Source organism: Cygnus olor, chromosome 2 (genome assembly GCF_009769625.2).
Source record: "Cygnus olor isolate bCygOlo1 chromosome 2, bCygOlo1.pri.v2, whole genome shotgun sequence".
Taxonomy (NCBI): Eukaryota; Metazoa; Chordata; class Aves; order Anseriformes; family Anatidae; genus Cygnus; species Cygnus olor.
In genome coordinates this window covers 29,629,221-29,651,873 of record NC_049170.1, presented here as the reverse complement: position 1 = coordinate 29,651,873, position 22,653 = coordinate 29,629,221, and the positions used below count along the sequence as shown (strand labels likewise).

The following is a 22,653-nucleotide window of genomic DNA, read 5'->3' as shown; positions in this document are numbered from 1 at the left end:
ATGCTGGAGGCAGTGGGAAGCAAAGGAGCTGAAGAAGGAAGGGCTGCTCCAGCCTAGCAGGTGGTCGTGGGCAGTAAAAGCAGTGCTTCTAGCCAGCGTGCAGTTGGTCAGACTGGTAACATTGCCTGATAAGGATGCCCCAGAACATGTATACTTGTGGGTTCCAAGCTACGAAATTGTGGCAGGATTTCTACAAATGAAGGGAAAAAATAAAAAATAAAAAAGGAAAGAAAAATGCTGAGGGAAACATGTTCCTGCAAAACAAATCCTGTCACGGCCTTTTAATAGTAATTTATACTGTAGTGCCACCTAGTGAGCAAAAATAGAATACTTTAAACCTTTCAAATAATGCTTATACAGATATTAAATATAGGTAATATATTATAGGTAGGCATGTATATGCATACAAATCCACACACATATATATATGTATTTATACACACACACACACATTCTTAAATTCACTGCAGGCTAAAAAAACATTTTTAAGTATCATGTCCACTGCAGTGAGGCGGACGTCCTTCAGCTTTCATAATACAGCTTATTATTATTGCAGCTGTTGGTAGTAATGTTGTTTTTGCTGTAGTAATTCTCTAGTGTTAGTATTGGTCATGGGTAAGGGGAAGGACCATATTGTGCTGAACTCTGTCTAAAGATAGAACATATGTTAAGAATATTTCAAGGAATAATTAACTGGGAATCTTTTAATCTTTCCTTAATGTAATTTCAATCATGAATCATAAATGATTAATAGCTAAAAGTATCACCTGCCATCTAAATTAACTGCACCTTGGTGAGTGTGGGAAGCCCTTACTTTGGTAATTAAGGAATGGGAAGCACAGAATTACCTTCTAGTGCCTAGAAAATCCCTGCTTGTCCTTAGTCATCTTTCTGCTTGAGCCTGTGTATGAAAACAGGAGGCCTCCCACCTCTTCCCCTACACATGCCTCCTCTCATGGAGGAGAGGAGAGCACACATCCTAGTTATGCTAGGACTAGCTTATCTCACATCTTTTACCTGACAATGTCATAGAAACATAGAATCATAGAATGGGTTGGGTTGGAAGGGACCTTAAAGACCTCCTAGACCACCCTGCCATGGGCAGGGACACCTCCCACCAGACCAGGTTGCCCAAAGCCCCATCCAACCTGGCCTTGAACACCTCCAGGGATGGGGCATCCACAGCTTCTCTGGGCAACCTGTTCCACGGCCTCAACACTCTCATAGTAAATAATTTCTTCATAATATATAATCTAAATCTCCCCTCTTTTAGTTTAAAACCATTACCCCTTGTCCTATCACTACACTCCCTGACAAAGAGTCTCTTTCCTGCTTTGTTGTAGGTCCCTTTAGGTACTGGAAGGCCGCTATAAGGTCTCCTCAGAGCCAGTGCACAGACCCTTTCTGCAAGTGAAGATATCCTGCTTTGTAGAGCTTAAGGCACTATGGGATGGGAAAATCCAAGTTATGTTCTTCACAACAGCTGGGTCAAGCCAGACCCTGTGACACAGTTCTGGCTGGTTCCCCTGCTCTGGCTTTTCATGTGGCTTTCACTTCTCCCAGTTTTTGCCCTCTGTAAGTCATGTGTCTTGTCTAGGCTAAACATTGCAGCTTCCTGTATAATCAAAAAGAGACAGAGAGGCACACATGGCTATTCTCTGTCAAACACCTGCTTCAGAGTGGGTTGTCCTAGGAGGATCTTATCCTTCAGTCTCCACAGGCCATGTACACAGCCTGTAAAACCAGGCAGGACTAAAACCTAATTTTCAGTCAGTGAAAGTTGAAGGAAAGAAAAGGCAGTTTTAGGTTGTGTTATATCTCTTTTCTCTACATTCAAAAGAGAGAATTCAAACGGGGAATCTCCACTGACTTAAAAGGAACACTGCTTTAGCTTGATACAGACTTCTGTAGACACTGACGTTCGGTCAGTTATCCAAATTGTATGTATACAACTCTGTTTCAGTGAAAAGGAGAAAGGGAAAGTTCCTTGACTTTGTTTTTTTTTTTTTCCTTTTCTTTCTGACATAAAACAATCTCTACTGCAGCAAGTGGGAAAACTAAGAGGTATGAAAAAAACATTCATGAGGGGCTTGTTATTAATTGGAGAAAAGCTTGGACAAGTCTTCCAAAGAGGAAAGGCTACCAAGTTAGGTGAATCCTAAAATGTACCTGGAAGTTACTCTGTCTTAATATGTGAAGATTTTTAATAATCATAGCTAATGAAATATAGAATGGCCTAGTTTAAGGCTATATAGTGCTCTGCAAAGTAACTCTATCATTTCCAAAGATTAATGCCAACAAGTAAGAAAGATATTTTAAGATAAATATGAGGAGCAAATAGTGTTAGTTGTATGAAGAAAAGGCAAAACTTTGAAAAACTAGATTATTTTGAAATGAACTCAAGTAACTGGCAGTTTGGTTTTATCTGTAGAAAGGGGTAGATGACAAGAAGACTGTGAACACAAACTTGCTTGTTTGCTTTTTAACTAAGCAGATACATCCATCTTCTGCAACTAAGCTAAGTACCAACAAGTGGTTAAAGACTGGATACCATTTTCTAAGAAAATCTGAGAGTATGGCCACATGCACAATTTCCTGCAGGGTGAGCTGGGAGATAAGTTTACAGGGCTTCATGGTTAACCTTCATTCCATTAAGCTGTTGTAAATGTAAGTAAGTTCAGGTAGTTTACTCACTGATGAAAGAAAATGAAATATCTTAATACACAGAAAATACATGCACAGAAGGAGTCACTATGAGCAGTTGATATTCCCAGTCTTCCAACACTATATCTTCCTTTCAGTTTTCATTGTTTCTTCATCTATATTGCATGCTCTGTTGAATTTCATCTGAAAGACACTAACCTGCACAGCCTGACCATTCAATAAGCGATCAAGCTGAACAGTCAGAAATGCAGATGCTGTCAGTTCATCTTTTGTAGCACTGGCTCCTTGCCTGAGGAAGACATGGTAAAAAACAAACAAACAACACAACAATAGTTAAGTCCAGTTTCAAAATTATCCAGAGTTTATACTGCACGACAAATACATAGTAAATAACCTTGTATTTACATGTGGTTCTACTCTTCTGAGCAGGACAAAAAGTTAGCATAAAATAATATCCACCTGCTAGAGGTCTGTGCAAAGCTGACCAAACATACCATGTGTAGATGATCTGCCCTTTAGGATAAGTGTAGAGGATAATGTAGCAGTCACCACCATAGAATTGTCCATATGTCTCGGGTTCCACAGGAACTCTACCGCTGCTTTCCACACGCCAGATCTGGGAAACACAGAAATCATTGGCAAATGCTGAACTTCATCCTGAGACACTTTAAGGAAAATTTACTGTATCATCCCTTAAGCAACCTTTGCTTATGTACCCAATTGTTATGTTATAAAGCCAGGAAAGATTCTTCTTTGAAGCAGATCTTTGTACCCTACATGCACTGAATAAATGAATAGCGATCACCAACAAGCCATTGCAGTGCACTTTTCTTTGTCCTGATGCTTTCTTTAATATCACTCGATCAACATAATCCTATGTTGAACTTTCTTAATGTCTTAAGATGATAATGTGACATGAATGGCACAATATTATGGTTCATAATAGAACTATCATGCCATTTGGGAGAGGTACACTGTAGTTAAATAACATACAGTTTTGCAGATTTCTTCCTATTTGATTCACTAAAGCTCAATTCAGTTAATGACTGACCTCCAAAAACATACTTCTAAAACTATATGGCAAAAAATGCTTCAGACCTAGATGCTGTGTCTCAAGTCTATGGACCATCCCAAGTATGAGGTCTGAAACCTAGAAAATATACCAATGAGACTGTAGGTATTTATCCCTCCTCTTACTTCCAGAATCCCAACATAGGCTGTGTTGGTGCAATCACAGACTCACTTAGGTTGGAAAAGACCTCTAAGATCATCATGCCCAACTGTTAACCCAGCACTGCCAAGTCTACCACCAAACGATATCCCTAAGCACCACATCTACACTTTTTTTTGAATACCTCCAAGGATGATGACTTAACTACTTCCCTGAGCAGACTCACAACCCTTTCAGCAACGAAACTTTTCCTGATATCCAATCTATACCTCCCCTGGCACAACTTGAGGCCAGTTCCTCTTGTCCTAGTGTTCGTAAATGCCAAACAAAGCCTGTGTAGTCCAAAAATATTAACTTCAATAATATGAAAGACTAATCTAAAGAGATTCAAATGGGATATGCGTATATTTAGAAGGACTCTAAAGCCATCATATTCTCTTCAAATCCAGGCTACCTGAGAGACCCATTAGGGACAAAGAAGCAGATAGGACAGATACATGAAGATGTATGTAAAGAAACAGATTGAATTTCTGACTCCAAGGGAAAGTCTTCCCCTTCCATATTTCAAGCTGATGTGGGCTAGAAGTATTCCTTTAGGATAAGGATCATATTTAAAATATTTCTTTAAAAGGTATTCTGTGAAAGGGAAGACATTTCTGCTCTTTGATTTTTGCTGATGACTGCTACAATGTCTTTCATGAGTATCAAAATAACATGACATGTCAGCATACAGCTGACATAGAGATTCACTTTCCACTTCAAAATACTTTTTCTGATGGCAGGAATAACATTGCCATTAATGTAGTTTTACTCTACACCACAGTTTAAATGGCAAAACATAGAGTAGCAGTTTAGCCTGTTACAAGTAACCGAAGAAATTGGGTCAGTGCAAATTGCATGTTTGTTAATTACAACACAAAAATTACCTCTACTTTCCCTGAACCATCATCTACCATGTTATGTTGGGCAGCCATTTGTGGAGACTCATGTAACTTGGTAGCATCAAATTCAATCTGCTCAATTTTAGCCACTCTCTCTGTGACATATACTTTGCCAAAGCCATCACTTTCATCTTTATCCTTCCAGTCTTTGAAAAATTGTTTGAAAATTGGCGTTTCACCTCCTTCTGGAAGCACTTGAATCTGAAATGAAATAAGAAACATGGGATGGAAGGAAAACAAAACTGACATGGTTACTTGAACAAAAACTTTTTTGAATTATTTGTCAGTGAAACACTGCCCTTATGGTCTTACATGCCCTTAATTTTTTTATTTTTTATTTTATTTTTTTTGATTTAAAAACAAAGCCCTGAACAGAGTTCATTCTCTGTTGGTATCATCTCATAAACAGATCTCACCTGTGTGTTGGCAGGATAATTCATCTGCTGTATGAATGCTTCAGCATTCTTCATGGCAGCCTTTCTCTCTTGTGGGTTAGCATCTTTGCCTGGTTAAAACAGAAGGATAACAATACATGAGAAAGGGCAATGAGCTCATAGATCCTGCAAAAATAAGATGTCCTTGGGCCAGGTTTTCTTCAGCCTTGCCAATGCCTCAGTCTTGAACAAACACAAATGCTGGACATAGCATGAGTAATAAGATTCACACAAAGTTGAATGGTCAAAACAGTACCTTAGTGGTTTTGAAAACAGTTAAAGTAACTGGAAAAAAAAAAGTTGTATGCATCCAACAATAACAACCTGTTTCCTTTCTCTGAATTGTCCCTTTCTGCGCTGCAATGTGTTAAATGAAGGTGCTGTCCAGAACTGCCTTCCCCTCATCAGGTACCACCACTGTTCTACAGACTGAGTAAATGAGTAAAAAGCCTTTTTAATCTGGCTATGCTGTGCAATTTACCACCACCCTTTCCTACCCATTGCTCCTTCCTCAGCCTTGTTCAGTATTAGACATCTCTGAAAGCGTCAGTGGGATGGCTTTTTTTGTATCTGTTCTGTGACCCGGGTGGCTATCAATGACTATACTTCAAAGACCTCTTAGACTAAGAGGCACATCTTTGTAGACTACAAAGATGCTCTGATAAGCTATATACTGTATTAAATTCTGAACGAAACTATTAGCAAAGTGTTTCGCACTCCTCAGCTTAGCGGTCTGAATATTTGAGCAACCTGCGGTTTTGAGTAACCTGGTCTAATGGAAGGTGTCCCTGTCCATGGCAGGAAGGTTGGAACTAGATGATCTTTAAGGTCCCTTCCAACTCTAACCATTCTATGATTCTATGAAGATTTCCAGTAGCGATGATAACTACAGCCTCCCAGCGCAAGGGTGAGACTCACAGATTAATGTAGTGTTGTTCTTTTTTTGTTTTGTTTTTTGACATATTATCATTACCATCAGTAGCAAAGTGAGGATGCACAAAGGAGCATGTAGGGCTGCATTCATAAGACCTACATTGTATATAAGATGTCCGATCCTATTGGGTTGGTTATTCTAGGAGCTGTCAGGTGAATAGGGAAAACCAGGAATTAGGGGCTCATGTAGAACTTAGGTTATATGAACACAATGCACGCAAAATGCTCTGTTTTAAAGGACACATTCCTAACTGCAAATGAAGTATTAAAGCAAAATGTTTACAATGCTTTACAATGCACATGGTAAAAAGAAAAGCAAATGCCAAACAATAATTAATACACTGCCTCAGACAAAAAAGGGGAGATACTCAATGCTGGATGCAATGGCAGCACCAGGTAAAGGGTGTCCAGACCTAATTCCTCAGTTCCCTTCTGGGAAAATGGTCAGTCAGAAAAATCGCAGACAGTCCTACAAGCATTGATGATACCACAGAGAACTATTCACAAGGAAGAAAGAAGCATCAAAGTATTTGTAAGCTTATGCTTTTAGTTGATCTCTGGGACATGAAGATTGTACTTCTTACTCATCTTTCAATTTCACACCTCCAGGAAACAATGTATGGAAATACCTGTTATCAAACTTTCAATGCACATATTTTTCTCATGGAAGATAGAGATTTGATGGCAATATACAAAAATTGCAGGACTATTATAGAATTATAGATTATTTATGTTTGATTTGTAGTTGCCACTTAGATAAGCATTTAAGCACCCAGGCTTACAGATGCCTTAAAAATAGCCAGGATCCTTAGACAGGACTCAGACTCAAAGCCCTTAGTCACATCCTTATCCATTGACCACGCCAAGGAAGAACTGCGTGCAGGGTACTGTGTCCAGCCAGTATTAAATTTTTGCTAGTGTTCAGTGGGTGTTGTGTGTACTCCTTAGAGCTGTCGGTGTTCCTTCTGCATTCGCGACACCAGTGATCTCTTACCTTTCCACACAAAGATTTTCCTTGCAGCACCGTTATCCAAAATGAAGCACTCCTGAGACAAAAGCATAGCCATAGAGAAGGGGTTTTCCTCTGCTACCACTGACACCTTCATGGATCCACTTGCATCTGACACCTAAGGAAGTAAAAATTACAAACTTAGATCAACTCTGGTTTTGATAATCAAACTAATTTCCACTCCCCAAATTACTATAAAAATCAGTTACCCTTCCTATGTATGACGCTGGTATCCTGCTGGAAGGTAAGCAGTTAATGAGTTTTAGTTTCATTTCATTTTACGTCCAGTAGAGGGAGATGTAGTGTTAATTTTAGTGATCCTTGTCTCACAGCTTTTCAAAATAAACCAAGTTTCGTTTCCACTCTCAATTCGACTGCTTATTCAATGAACAGCTCACAGTTAAAAACACATACTTTCATCAGCCCAACCTTTATGCTCTGCTGAACTGGCGGAGGCCCTAGATGTCGTCCTCTGCTACTAAGCAACCCTCACTGAAGCCAATGGTACACATACATGCTGAATGAGAGCATTTGAAACTGTGATAAAATAATCCTACACTGATCTTGACAAATTAAATTTCTACATTTATACCCTACAGTTCTTTAATAGAAAGCTGTCATAGGATCTGTTGCAAAATCTGCTTTGTAACCTCTGTAAATTAATACAGACCTTTATAAACTTCTAGAATTCACTCCTACAAGGCTAAAAAGACCAGCAAAAGGATTTATTACTCTTGTGGTTTCTGCCTGTCAGTCCTTAGTTCTTTTCATAACTAAATATTCACTTTAAATACACCATTATATCTTCTATTGCATACTATGGAAACTACCATTGAATACCACAAATAAAAATAATTTTGCCTACTTTGAGGGCTCACTGTAGACCTGTCTTCTGACTTTGACACTCACTTTTATACTGCATCACTTTTGAATTTGGTTAACCGAGATCTGTTAGCAGGACCCATATACTTAGAATTTCTTAGATATTCACTGAATTTTATGAGTTGTTGGGATCCAAAATTCAGTGTAAACACTCTACTGTAGCCTTTGGTTCTCAAGTACTATCTTATTACAATGGTCCTGATCATACATGCAGGGTTCTTTTTTCTTCCCCTCCTCTCCTTTTCTTTCTTTTTTTTTTTTTTTTTTTAAAGCCAAAACCTCTACTAGAAAGGTGAGAAATACGTGCTAGATTTTTTGGCAAGAATGGAATTGTCCTTAGGTTTGTGCCCTGTGATTAATGGGAACTGATCACTAAAAATGGACTTGTAACATGGATCATCTGGAATAGGACTCTTGTAAACCCCAGCCATGCATACAGGTAGGGTAAGGATCACGTAAGAAGCAGGGAGAAAGATGGCTCCATCCTGCTGCAGTCTGTGGGATGCAGACTCTGCAGATGGAGTGATTCACCCTTTCTCACACTTCACAGCAGCATCAGAGCAGCTGTGGACACAGCACCTTGAATGTCACATACACAGGGGTCCAGCAGCATGTAGTGCTGTTGGTATTGCTGCACGTGGCCCAAACTTTTCTCTTTGTTACATGATTATGGGAAAGGAAAGAAAGTAGTGTATGTCAGTAAAAGATTCTTCTATATCACACAAGATGACCTCATTGCATGAGCAAAAGTGCAAAATGCTGAAGAGAAAGGCCCAGACCTCAATGCTATTAGGAACTCGTAAAAAAAAAAAAAAAAAAAAAAAAAACACTAATCTTGCAGTCTTCAGGAGAAAATAACCTTTTTTTTTTTTTTTTTTTTTGGTGGGGAAGAATAGTAGAGTATTTTCTAGATTCCATTAAAAACAACCCTCTTTTCCAAACACTTTCACACTTCTTTTCTCAAGTAGGAGAATATGAAAGAAAGGAGGGAGCTATGAAAGAAAAAGAGAAAATACAGAGCTGGAAATAGTTTGTTGTTTCAGTTCTGTGGCTTTTTGCAATTAAATGGAATGTCTATACGTTTTAACTTCAAAACAGGTTTTTTTTAGGGAGTTGGGGTGAGCGTGGAAATGATCAAATACAAAAACCTGGCTCTGCTTTGACACTGGTAATGAAGAAAATGCTTTGGAGTAAGTTATCTATTAAAGTGAATCACAGACTATTTGTTGAATAATGTGTTCCATGAGTATCACAATGCTTCTCAATAATTTATTTAAACTGTTATTGCTTTTATTTGTTCAAATTAAAGAGATATGTAAATAATTTGACCAGCTTTGGAAAGGAGAAGCTATTCACACATCCTTTCAAATAGAATGCCAATAACTTTTAACTACTTTCCCATCTCTAATACTTAGAGAAAAATAAGTAGTTGTGTAGACTTGCATATAAGTAAGATGCTGTACTGTTAGCTTGAAGGCTAAATTCCATGCCTCTTCTGGGCAAGAACAGTATGCCTACTTTAATGCAGGGAAAAAAACATAACTTTGCTAAGTGTAATCATAAAATTCTTACTGATAAAATGGAGTAAAAATGTTATCCATTCTGTTTATGGTTAATTTTTCTGATATTGGCACTGTCCCAGTCAGTGTTAAGCCATTGAAGGTGAGGAAGAAGAAAACGGGCATCACAAAAGAAAGGCCTTTTGTTTAAATTCTTTTGGATTTTACTTAGAAAAATATAACATAACTGTGCATCTCTCAAACTCTGCTAAGAGTAAGGAAATCATATATGTCTACTACAACTATCTCTCTTAAAATCAAAAAGACTAGAAATGTAGATTGATTTAAGACCAATTAACTCTTCTTTGACCTGCACTGAATGGTTCATAGGCCATGCTTAATTTGCTTCCTGAGTAAACGGGACTGTAATCAATATTTTTTCCTCAGTTCCTCTGGGCTATCTTGACATCCTTTGATAATCTTGTCCATTGGATGTAAATCAGCCAACACAACTGCAGTTCTGTAACTGAAGCCAGAACTCCATATATGAAGATATTACATGCATGAATACCATTGAGTGCACCTAACACAAAAAATAAATTTACTTACCATATATAGTTTAGCGCTTCTCCTATTTGTAATATCAGCCATCTCATCATCATCATCACCACATTCAGGAAGCTTTGGCTTTGCCCCTAAAACCTGTACAACAAGAAAATAATAAAATCAATGTAGAGAGATTGTAGGTTCTGCAGCACAAATACCCCAAAACTGTAATGCGTTATCCCAGTAATCAGTTAGTTGTGATTATCTTTATACTTATTCCAATCTAAATCCAAACTCATGGATGACTTCTTTGCAAATAACTGTGTCAGATCTTTAGTAGCATTAGATCTACATGTTGTCTTTCCTGCAAGCCAACTTGCTGGTCTTGTATAGGCTAGGATAGGAAATGGTATATTACTTAAAGCTTCAAAGGATGGAAAGACACACACACACACACACGAGAGATTTATCTGCTCCTACTACTCTATGTGTTTGTTTATGTCTGTCTTCCCCTTTTCCTCCCAATGACTTCTACAGTGTTGGTAAGCAGGTCTCACAATTTTTGGAATGACATTGCTCATGAAATGTTTGAGAATAAAATTAAAGCAAAGTGAAATACATGAGTTGAAGTTATTTTAAAAAGCAGTTCAGTTTCTTATAAGATATCAAATTATGAGTTCGAAAATCTTTACATTTACGGATTCTTAATCTCATTTTCAAGGGGAAAAATTAGCTGAATTCTTAGGAAAAAAATCATGGAGTGAAAAAAACATTTTCTCACTCCACAACCAGATTATCAATTTTAACACTGTGGTAGTTTTTACATCATAGTAGTGTTACACCATGGATAACCTTATAGTAACTATTACTAGAAGAAATTTACAGAGGTTCATCAAGAATATGTAATAGTCAGGTAGTCATTATTAAATCCTAGTAACTCATTATTAATGGCAAGACCTCTCCATACTGACTGATAAATGACCAGATACAATTCTGTTGCACACAGAATCTTATGGATTTCTATGGAGTTATGTCCTGAAATGAAGGTAGTAGTGGTTAAGATGTCTGAGTAACAGTATATTAACATCAAGTACAAGTGGCAGAATAGCCTTTCTAGGGATTTGCATATAACATGAAGTCATGTGCAAAAACATTGTAAATATTTGATAATAGGAAAGGCTGACAAAGCATATAGCTGCAAGAAATTTCAAAGAAAACTGTAGCGTAAATGTTGAATATAAATCTGTCATTTGTGGAATTTTCTGACCTGGAAAAGTAAAATACATGGCCTTAGTAAGTGTGGTTGCTCCAGTTTAATATTTTACTTGTGATTCACTGAAGACAAAAAGTAATGCCCTGAAAGCCTAAGGTGTTACCAGTAGCTCTTCAGTATCTCAGTCAGTGTTTCCTGAACTGACACTACATGGCTGTGGGTCTATTACTATATAGGCCAAGCAGGGCTATACTTTCATAGCAGAGTGCCACAACACTGGTGAATGACCGATTAAAAGAGAATGTGCGTATGTGGCATATTGTCACAAGTTTTCTGAAAATGTTTCCCTTCCTAGGTTTGCAGACTGAACAGGAGCCTACACACTAGCTGCAGAGCACCAAGAATAATGCTGTCTTTGTAACGCACGGGTCAGAAAATTACCAAGAAACAGGCACGCTTCTTTACCTGAACACATATTGAATAGCTTGAGGTTTTCATAACATTTGACTTTCATTGACTATTAAAAGGGTAAGAGACTCCTATTAATAAAACCTCCAAAACTCCATACTCACTATTTTTTTCTGCTTAATTAGGTATTTCCAGCAAATACAGAAATCCCACTCACACACAAGTTGTGATTCCTGACATGGGTAAAGTCAGCATTTTCTCTTGCCATGCATACAGAATACCTGTGGCACCACAATCTCTTTGCTTCACTGTAAGTTGCTTAAAGTGATATAAAATAAATTGCTCTTAAAATTTCTGTGTGCACAGGAATCTTTGAGAGCTGTGCAAGTGCCACGCTGAGTATTTTTAAAGGAGGCTAAGAAGTGCCTCATGGTGCTTATGAAAGCAACTTGACAGAAGCAGCCTCTCTGCTGACAGCATCGAAGCACTCTGCTCTGGTGGCGATTAAACCAAGCAGGTTCTATAGCTTAAAAAAATCAGTTTTAAAATTGGCTCCAGCACAGTTTAGATTCTGGCCTGACCTACTGGTGTCTTAAATGTGCAATTGGAAATGTTTTTTTCTAAACTAGATAAAAAATTACTGTCAGACTCCCTGTGTTTTATCTGCATGTGGAAATTTCAGTTAACCAGTACTTGCACAGCTAGAGGGGTCAAAGCCTCCCTTGCACAGACCAGTTACAGGTGTGAAATGAACTGGCCTGCAAAGGGCAGAGAAACTGTGGTTTTGGGGAAACCCATTCACAATTTACTAAAGAGCAGCTTGCACAGTAACTTCTCGGGCCAAAGCTAGCCCTGTGCTTCAGTGTAGACAAGCAGAAAAGGAACATTACTGAAGGCTCTGTTCTGTGATTTTGCAGTTTCTCAGAGGAGTGCAAAAACAAATGCAGAAGGGCCTTGAGGGTGCCCTCTTTTCCTGCATTTGAAGTCACAGTTATTATAGATCTTAGCATTGTTAAGATGGGACCCGACACGCTTCTCCTCTCAACAGGTACGGAAATCCAGGGCTTGTGAGGAGGGCTGTGCAGCCAACACAGCCGTTAGGATAAGCCTTCAGCTGAATCCCTGCTGGGAATACTTGTGCGTGCCGGTGTCAGAAACAGAAGATGAGACAAAGTCAAAACAACCTAAGGCGAGTGAAGACACCAGTCTTGGTGTGAAGCAGGGCAGCACTACACATACACTATGTGTGAAGCGATACAGTATGAAATACATATAGTCACTACCCTTTTGTATTGCTGGGGACAACTTACGTCATTCCCAACACGCATCAATTTCAGCCACTTCATTGTACAGACTGGGGGATGACACAAATAACAGAAGGAAAAACTGTATCTAAACAGAAAGCAATTAATGCTGAAAAACTGTTAAGTTCTGTCCCAAAGAAATTCCTCCTCAGGGATACCATCTTCCCTCCTTCTAAGGGAAACTCCCATGGAATGGCGGAGTCCACACAGAGCCACACATATGCCTGGTTGTTAAGACAACGGATACATTTTATCAATAAGATAGGAAGTGTGTGTGGAGTTGTTAACTGCTAAACTGGAGCGGGGTTATAATTACAAAAGCATATGGCTGGCTGAGGTGTGGCACTCCAGACTGCCTCACCCTTATATAGCTGATGAGGCATCATAAAGAAAATAGCTCATGACAGCTGAGGCTGTAGTCAAAGGCTTCCGAAGCACAGGTACCCAGTGAAATGACTTAAATCAACAGACAGTATAAAGGACTTTGAATCTTATGGTCCTTACACCCTGGTTTCACACATTCAGTGTTAGCAACAAGAACAGGACCTTGATCATACAATTCTCATACAATTAAGTATAATTATAGCCCTGAAAACATATCCATGCCACAACTGCCTTATTCTCTGGGCTTGGCATCTTTCTTTGTAGCTGCTTGCTTGATTTCCAAATCACAGTCTCTTCCTATCACTTTACCTTATCTGCCTTTGACATATTAACATGTCAGATCCCTCCTTGCTCTTCATTGCTCCATCCTGGAGTGATGTTTATTTTCTCCCCACCATTGCTTTCTGCAAGTTTCTGAGTCCTGGAGAAAAGCATGAGCAACTCTGTGCTCTGCTAGGGTGCACACAGGTGTATTGCAGGTATTCTCCCAGTGTGCACACACACACTGTACTCACACTGTATGTCAGGTTATTCAACCACTCCAGGCTTAACCTACATCACAGTTATTTTAGAATAGAGCGTGCTCACAGCTGGTTATGTCAGACCTTACCATGCTGTACATGGCTGTAGACTCACACCAGCTCACTTCTCAATGAGAGCATCTGACCACGGAGTTAACATGTTTTATCGAAAGTGTTCACAAACTCCACACCTTTACATCTTCTCTGGAGGCAAGGAGGGGAATACAATAGAAAGTCAATCTGCATTAATTTTATTTTATTTTTTTTTTAAGTTCTGTTAAACCTTGATGTTGACACACTTACATTACTACAAGAGTGTCTCAGTGGAAACCAACAGAACATAAGCTCCTCTACAACATGTGCCCAAGTGTGCTCTTACCTCGTGGTAAATACAGGACTGTTTATCCTGCCTATAAATAATCCCCTACATCACCTTGTGTGCATATCTCTTCTGCATGTATCTGCACCCTCTCACAGAACTGCAAAATACAGAGCCAAAGCTGCTTCTGACAAGTGAAATTCCTCTCTCTTGTCCTCAAAAAGAACAGAAAGAATCACAGACAAAAGGTTTCTAATCTGTAGGAATGCAAAAAGGTAAGCAATTTTAAGTAAACACATCAGAAGAAGGAGTTTAGCAAACATTGTCTTCATAACTGGAGAAGCAGGCTCTGCCTCATAAATAGTTGATATTGATTTAATGGGAGCAAGAAGTTTAAGAAGCTCAGTGAGGCTGAAAATCCAACTAGGAAAACAATGCTTGAAGAACACGTCAGGTGAAAGTTAATTTAGAGGTAAAACCAGTTTCGTACAGTTTAACTTGGGTACACTAGTGCTGTGTTTGTGTTTCTTCTCACTATACACAATTTGGGTTAGGTTTCTGGGTCTGAAACTGAACTATTTGTTGTGGCTATGATCCCAAAAGTTAGATCTCAAAAAAAATTCAAATTCCCCTCTTTATGTACTAAGAGCAATAGAAAGAACAGAGAGACATTTACAGAACTTAAAGCTGTCTTGTGGGCCTGACTTCTTTTACTCAATACTTTCAGAAAACAATCCGGATTAGCAGCTCATCATTGACTTCTTTACATACTCTGACATAAGTAAATATATCCTACTACTGCTAACTCAAGGTACACGTGTGTGCTGTGACAGAGAATAAATCTTTTTTTTCGCATGATGATAGGTCTGAACTATAGCCACAGCGTGAACTCATTAGCAGATAAGGACTTGGATTTTTATATGAACCTTCAAAGCAAAGAATATTAGAAGCAATGCCTCTCTGAAATTTTTATTATCTCAAATATCTACTCCAGTAGCCAATAAGAATAAAAAATCCAGATGAGAAATGAAAAGATAAATAGGCCAGTAACCACTGTGCCAGCAAACAACAACTGCCGAACCTATTCTGTTCCAGACAAAAGCTACTTTTGACATTGGCCAGATTATGAATAAGCTTATTTTACTGGTTATTGTAACCTGGAGCTCTTTCCATCAATCTGAGCACACATTAACAATCTTATAAAAAATTACACCTCAACCAAGGGAAAAAAAAAAAAAAACCTACACCTTTCACTAAGCTGCTCCTAGGAAGCTAGCAGGATTTCTGCCTGGAATTGCCTCTCACCATCAATTGAAGCAACAACAGATGTCATTACATGCTCACCCTGAGGAGAAGACCTCTCACCAGCCTGAACAGTGATTGAGAATAAGATGGAAACGCCATCATGTACTGACAACCACACAAAAGGGATGTTTTATGTTAGCAAATGGTTCTAACATTTTGAGAATTTGTTTGGCTTCACCATGTAATTTGTCAAAAGCATTTTCTGGTATCAAGGTTTAAACCTGATCTGTAATGCATTCAGGATGCTGCAAAATAGCAAAATCCATCAGTTGCTCATGGCACTTTTGTGGCCTACATTTTTATCCAGTTTCTGGTGTCTTGGGAACTTCAAATGCAAATCATAATTTTATTCACAGCCCTATGCTTAGCTTCCTAAAAATAGGGCATTAGGCTTTGGCAGCTTATCATACAATATTTTCAGCTTTGCATATCTGTTTGTAATAATTTGAATATAAAGCCTTGACTGGTAGCGATAACAACGGTCTAACACCAATTTTCTGCTCTGTGAAACAGGCCACGGGTAACAGGCTCACAAAAAAAAAGCATCTAGATCAGTCTGGAGAGTCTGCCTTCTGTCTCGCTGGGCCTGCAAGATCAGCTATGAATGAAACGAGGAAACCCCCAGCCTATGTCACCTTCAGATGCTCAGCTTTTAGGACACCTCAAAGAACAGTGATCGCACACTAGAGAAACTGGGAAGGTGAACTACAGTAACTATGTGAAAACCGCCAACTCTTTGTTGCCATTACTGCTGCTGAACACTGAACATTAAACGGCTCAGCAACCCGCCTGCCTGCAGCATAATTAAAAATACAGTGAGTAATTACCCTTGCATCTTTTTTTTCCATTTATACCAACCCTTTCTACCTCTTTTTTTTTAAATCTTACTTCTTTGTTACATCTTCCTCAAACACCATCAGAAGTGTTAGAACTGAAACTCACATCCTGCAGAGACTTGCACACATCCTTGAGTTTACAGATGCAAGGTTTTCCCTCATTTTTGGGACATAAAACTAGGCAGACACTGAAGTCGTTGTAGCAGATTCCAGTTTGCAAGCTTCGTGAATTAAAGCCGCATGTGCATGCATGTACTGCATGCTTATGTGTTGGAAAATTACTAATGGAAATAAATCAGTACCTAATGTTAACAGAAACCTAAGGCACAAAGAATATTTATCTGCTAAAATTTACAGAACTCCCAGCTTTTTGTTCTGTAACGTACGTACTTTGGCAGCTGGGCTTTTGCAGTGCCACCATGCAGCCTGGTCCCCAGGCCGCGACAGACCAGGCTACAAGCAGCAGCAGGGTAAAAGGGGAGTATGGCAACTACCCTGCAGAGCTTGAAACAACTCAAGCAAGCTGTGGGCAGCAGCAGGCAACTGGCAGCCAGCAACCCTGCTGGAAAACCAGTGTTCCATGGAGAAGCAGAGCAGCAATACACTGCTCACCAGAGTGAGCAGTGGGAGCCATAGCGAGGTGTTTCATCCCGCAGTCCATGAGATAAAAAGTAGAAACATCTACTCAGGACACTGAACTACTGTCCTAGTGCTGAATTCACTGGCTGAATTCACAAACTCAGCATTTCCAGTCCCATATAGCCCAACAGATGAGGTATGCCAGGGGAAAACCTCTGGCATGACACCCAGACTCCTGCATCCAAGACAGAGAAGAGAGTTGGACCCTAATGTTTAAGAAAACAAACCAGAGGGTAATTTGATAGTTTCTCTAATGCTTCTTGCTGAAGCTTAAAATAAATTAAATATGCATTAGGACAGAAAAAGAGAAAGCAAAACGTTTCTTTCAGCTGGTTGCATAGGAGGTATAGCTTACTTAACTCTGAAAATCATTTCTTCTGCTGGTTTAGATGCCCTCCACTAATTATTTCAAAGTTCCTATATCTCCTCAAATTTTGTGTGAGGGAGCCAAATTGTTCAACAAAGGGGCTGTGATTTTCTGCTCATAAAAATCAGATAGTCCATAACTGAGTACTGCAGAATTTAAATCCCTCTTTTGATTTTACCAACCCCTTATTTTTTACAGTTAAAGCCAGGTAGCATCAAAGTCATAGGCAGTAATGTAAGCAAAAGGCCTGTCCCTAACAAGCTGCTTTGCAGTAAATACAATAATTATATTTACATATTTCTTCAGGGTTACACACTTGGTGGTGGTGGAAATACTAAACTGATCCTGAAACACATGCAGCAGCTTCTCCTGTGCTGCTCTTCATCACCGTTGCCCAGATGTGATGCTATATGGCTTGAATAGATGTGCAGCAATCTGTACGTGCAGATTCTATGAAAAAAACTACAAAGTTTTCCTTAAAGTTTCCCTTAAAAGTTTCCTTCCTGCACTGCAGAACTTAAATTAAAGAAAATTCAAAGGCAACATTCAGCATAGATCCCTTGAGAGCTACTCCACCCAGGAGTTGAGATGAGGCAGACCTGGAGACCAAAGGCACTGCAAAACAAAATAAAATAGTTAAAAAAAAATAAAATAAAATAAAAAAGCTCTTTTCAAAGTGCATTTTTCTTGGGTAGATGCTGGATTCCACAAACACACATCTCTGATCTTTTTGTTTAGCAAAGAAACTCTTTCTTCTCCATGAAAACCCCTGGTGCTAGCAAGTTCATGGAAATAACTACTAGCAACTCCATGTAGAAATAACTGCTAACAACTCTTTCCTTTGGCCTTTTCTTAATTATGTTCATTTAATAACTGAAAATTATAGCATTTCTTCCTCAGTGGATTTCTTGATATTCTAGCACACAAAAGAAAAAAGCCATTACAAAATCCATTAGTATTCTAACATGTAATTATACGATTATAATTGACTAACATGGTAATCCTGCAAGTGCTATAGCTGATGAAGAAAAAAGCATAACAAATGTGAGGTTTTCTCCCCTACAAGAATGCAAATAAAACAAATTATAATTAAATTTCATGTGCTTCCAGCGATTGCTAATGATTTTAGAAATTCACTAAAGTACCTTGTACAGAGTATCTGTTCTAGCATAAGAAATTATTTTTTCAACCCTCTATTATTAGAACTGTTCATAAAGGATTTAGTTCATGCCATGCAGTACGATATGCCTGAGTATTTTTTAAAGTAAATTCCTAATGCGGGCACTGAAATTTGCATTCAGAGACCTGATTAAAAGCCTGCCTTTCAGATATACTTGCCACCTGCAGCTGCTATTCAGTTCCCTGTCATTTAAGTACCCAGCTTCAGATAGCCAAGAGTGAAAACTGCAGCTTGAAGAACATCACCGGTAACTCACAACACTGCTGAAGGGAGTCCTCCTTGCCAGACCCTGCCATTCTCAGGCAAACCCCCTGGCTGATTTTCCATTTAGGCCTGGAGAAAACATTAGGCCAAGCGCTCAGCTGGTGCAGATCAGCTAAGCTATACTGAAGTCAATTCAGCTGAGGATCCAAGCCACGCACGGTTTGTCTGAGTGCAGGTTGCATAACCAAGTGCTTACAATACAAATTTTCATCAAAAACCAGGACTGCCCTTAATGAAGGAGAAATACTCAAGAATTAAAATGAAAACAGGATGTCTGGTTTTGGCAGCTTGCAACTGGCTCCCTGCAGGGCAAAGGGTTTGTACTTTGTACCTATATTCATAACCCTCATAAATTTAACAGTGTAATGATTAAACTTTCATTCCCTGGATGGGATAGGAGCTGCTGTGAAAGGTGAATAAGCATGTGCACTATCTTTTTCTGGACTATTTTCATATCCTACAAACTCTGAGGAACTGTTCAAAATGAAGACCTAACTTCTGTTCTTGCAGGCATGTGCATGTACCCAAACCACTCAGTGAAGTGCACTCACCTTTCTGAGGTGTAAATTTGACACAGTTTCAAATCAAGCTGAGAAAGTTGTCTCTGGGTCTGAATAGCATTACTGTTGCTATTTCCTGTCCATCAGCTTTCTTAAATCTTTATATTGTCGTTAAAATTTAGTTCCTCTCTGTGCGCATCTGACTGCTTACCTGAGAGAGAGTACGTCCCATTGTCATCCCCCTTCTCTAAGAGCATTCACTTTCCTTTGTTTACCTGATTGCTCAATATTGCCTTTGCCCTGTTACTGAAATTCATTTCCAGTATTTATCGCACAAAATTCCCTGGAGTCTTGCCCATGATTTTTTTTTTTTACAACTGCCTCAATTTAGATAATAAAAGATATTACCTTGGCTTACATATTCCCAGAGACATCCATAACTTGCCCTAAGAGAACCTCATTAAGATATTTTTATATTTGGTATTTTCTTTCTAGTGAACAGGTCAGGCTGGACCATAGTTATGTGCAATTCGTGGTATACGGCCTTTGAGTAAAACCAAGTAAAAGCTAAGTGATTAAATAACTATTTGATGCCTTGCACATGCCCAGGGGTTGTATTCCACAGAGTTCCCCCTCCTCCTGCTCTTGTGCCACCTACACACCCTCCCACCGCTCCTCCACACCTCTGTATACAAAACAAATAAGCTTCACCCCGTAATGCAACCAAAAGCGAGGGAACAAGAAGAAATGCAAATGTTAGGAGAGCAGTTACAGCAATTTTTTGCTTTACAGATGTGATAGCAGAGCCTATTCTTGCTGGCTCCTGGGAGAGGAGCAGGTACCCAACTAGCAGGGCACGCGCTGCTCGTTGCACCTTGTGCAGTGATCCATGTGACTGCAGGAACCTGCCGAGCTCGTTCAGAGAAGCATGCCCTTGCACTGTCCAACCCATTAATGCTAGGCACAAGTCACAGCAAGCCTCAGTTTTGCCAGCTACCTCGCTGTGCTCTCGTGCTGCCTTTGGGAAGTATCTCTGTTTTGTAGCAAATAAGTTTTAAGGACTTAAATTTAACAAGAAAGGAGTGGTCCTGCTCTTCTTATGCCACTGCCCACCTTACCCAGAGACCTATCTGACTAATTTAAGGTTTACTGAAGCTTGTCATTATGCTGATGTTCACATTAGTTGGGTCTCTAGAGAATGAGCCTCTGAAACTTGCATTTGTTGTGAGTACTTTGTGCTCTTGAGCCTTGATCCACGTGACGGAGTTAGCACTGTGTAGTGCTGCTGCTCTCTTTCCAGTCACTGGGGTGGAAAGGTGTGACTGGTTGTAATATGATCAAACCATTCGCATACCTCCGGGTGTAGTATTTATTCACACCACAGCCAAAAACAATCATCCTTGAATACAATCGCATTCAGGAATTCTCAGAATTAAGCAGTTCTGCAGAGCTTTAAATAAAAAGGAGGGAGGAGAATGGCTGCATTATCAGGACAGAGAGGTTCCTTCTATTCCTCAGTATTTAAACTAGCTAAATATTTACATAAGTATTATATGAAAAGTGAGACTACACTCATCTGTTGTAAGGCCACTAGAACTCTAACAAAGCAGGCACAGGACAACTGCAAATGATAAGTAAACAAAAGTCATGGCCTTTTTTTTGTTTGTTTAAAGGCAGAAGAGTGGTTTCAAAGTTGTCTACTAAAATGATTGTTCAGCTTCCTGTGGCTTGAGACCTCAGCAGTCAAGTTTCTCAAGTTTCACTGTTTCAGCCATACCATCAAAGACATTTACAAAAATCAAATAAAAGACAAAAGTCTCAGCAGTAAAAGCTGCAACAATCGCATGTGCTGCAGTTTTAAGGGAATCCTTTGTAAGGAAAAATAAAACAATCCAAAGGATCAGACAGTTTGGACTGCATAGGAAACAAGAATCACCCTGAAAATTAGGTGAACACTTCATGATTGAATGGAAGGGGCAGATGCAGGCTCAATACCTAGTCTAGTTAAAACTCAGCTTTCATCAGCTCTTAGACCCTGCAGGCAGCTCTGCTCAGCCACATCCAGGGTGTCACAGGTGTCTGAGATACTTAAAATCTATCATGAGGAGATCGGTCTATGTAGCTAGAACAATGCTGCCAATCTAAAAATCTTTTAGGGTGTGTAATATATCAAATTACACTAATACACTAAGACTTTCTCTTCCTCTCCAACTTCATCTTAGCATACTAGATGAAACTATTGATGTGCTATGCACGGAGGACTGGGTGCTTTGTATCTTTCTTTTAGGTGACTCAGAACTCTGTTTCGTGCATTATTGCAGGCAGCTTCAACTTGCTAACTAAAAAACTTCCTCAGTTTTGTCCTCTCTTCAGAATTAGGAGATTCTAACCACAGTTAGAAAATTGTCTGTCCCAAGCACGGCTACCTGTTATTGTGGCTGCACTCAGTTATCTCAGTGATCTGTTGGATACACACAGTGTCATGAAACCCCTGCTTAGCAGGGCAGGCAGGCAGAAGGCCAAGTGTTAGCATCAAACCTCACCCTGAGGAGGTTTCCGACAGGGCTAGAAACTGACCCTAGAGGATTTGGTCCTAGGTTAGCTTTGAAACCACATATTTAGTTTTCCTTTTGGTTTAAAGAAAAAAGCTGAGTTAGCAATAACTCTAATGTGATCATTTTACAGGAAAAAAAAATGGCAGGGTTTGTTGAATTCATCTCTGCGTCCTGCCTCAGTACTGGGATAAAACACAGTAGTCTTGCTTTACTGGTTGAGAGGTGATTCACTGTGATTGTGGAGTAGGGATAAAAAAAATCAGTCAGCTCTTTGCATTGGTACTTGTGGTGGGCATGTCAGCCCCTGCCTGGTGAACACTTGGCTAGCAGTGCTGCATGAGCAAGCCAAGCCACCATGTTTGAACGCGATGGGCTTCAAACTCACAGGAGGGGAAAATCATTCCTGACATTTATCAGAGGAGGTAACGTCAGGAAATCTCATTCTGATGTCAGCTATCCACTAGATGAAAAAACGAATAAAGTACACAGTACTCTCTCCTAGAAAAGAAGAAATCACACTTTTTTTCCGGGAAAGCAGGAATGGAAAAAATCAATCAGGGACAGGAACAGCAGCTTCCCTTCACTTGCCCATAACTGCATGATACTGAGGGAAGAAGCAAGCATTATGCTAATTTCAGAGCAGTCAGCCCAAGCAAACACTACAGCAAGTTAGAGACAATTGTGTGAGAATAACAAGAAATCAAAGTGAAGAACACCATGAACTAGATAGATTGCGAGCAAAATAAGGATTAATAGGCTTTATATATTTATTAGGTTAA

At 39.3% G+C, this 22,653-nt stretch overlaps 1 protein-coding gene across 1 annotated transcript in view; it reads right to left on the bottom strand.

The window, feature by feature from the left end:
* SCIN (scinderin) overlaps window positions 1-22,653 on the bottom strand; it is a 51,724-nt gene that overhangs the window by 8,274 nt on the left and 20,797 nt on the right. The window contains exons 5-10 of the mRNA XM_040548534.1: window positions 10,143-10,235; window positions 7,138-7,270; window positions 5,193-5,281; window positions 4,762-4,977; window positions 3,159-3,280; window positions 2,863-2,953 (exon numbers count right to left, since the gene is read on the bottom strand). Coding sequence (XP_040404468.1) covers window positions 2,863-2,953; window positions 3,159-3,280; window positions 4,762-4,977; window positions 5,193-5,281; window positions 7,138-7,270; window positions 10,143-10,235 — 744 coding nt within the window. The remainder of the gene's footprint in view (window positions 1-2,862; window positions 2,954-3,158; window positions 3,281-4,761; window positions 4,978-5,192; window positions 5,282-7,137; window positions 7,271-10,142; window positions 10,236-22,653) is intronic.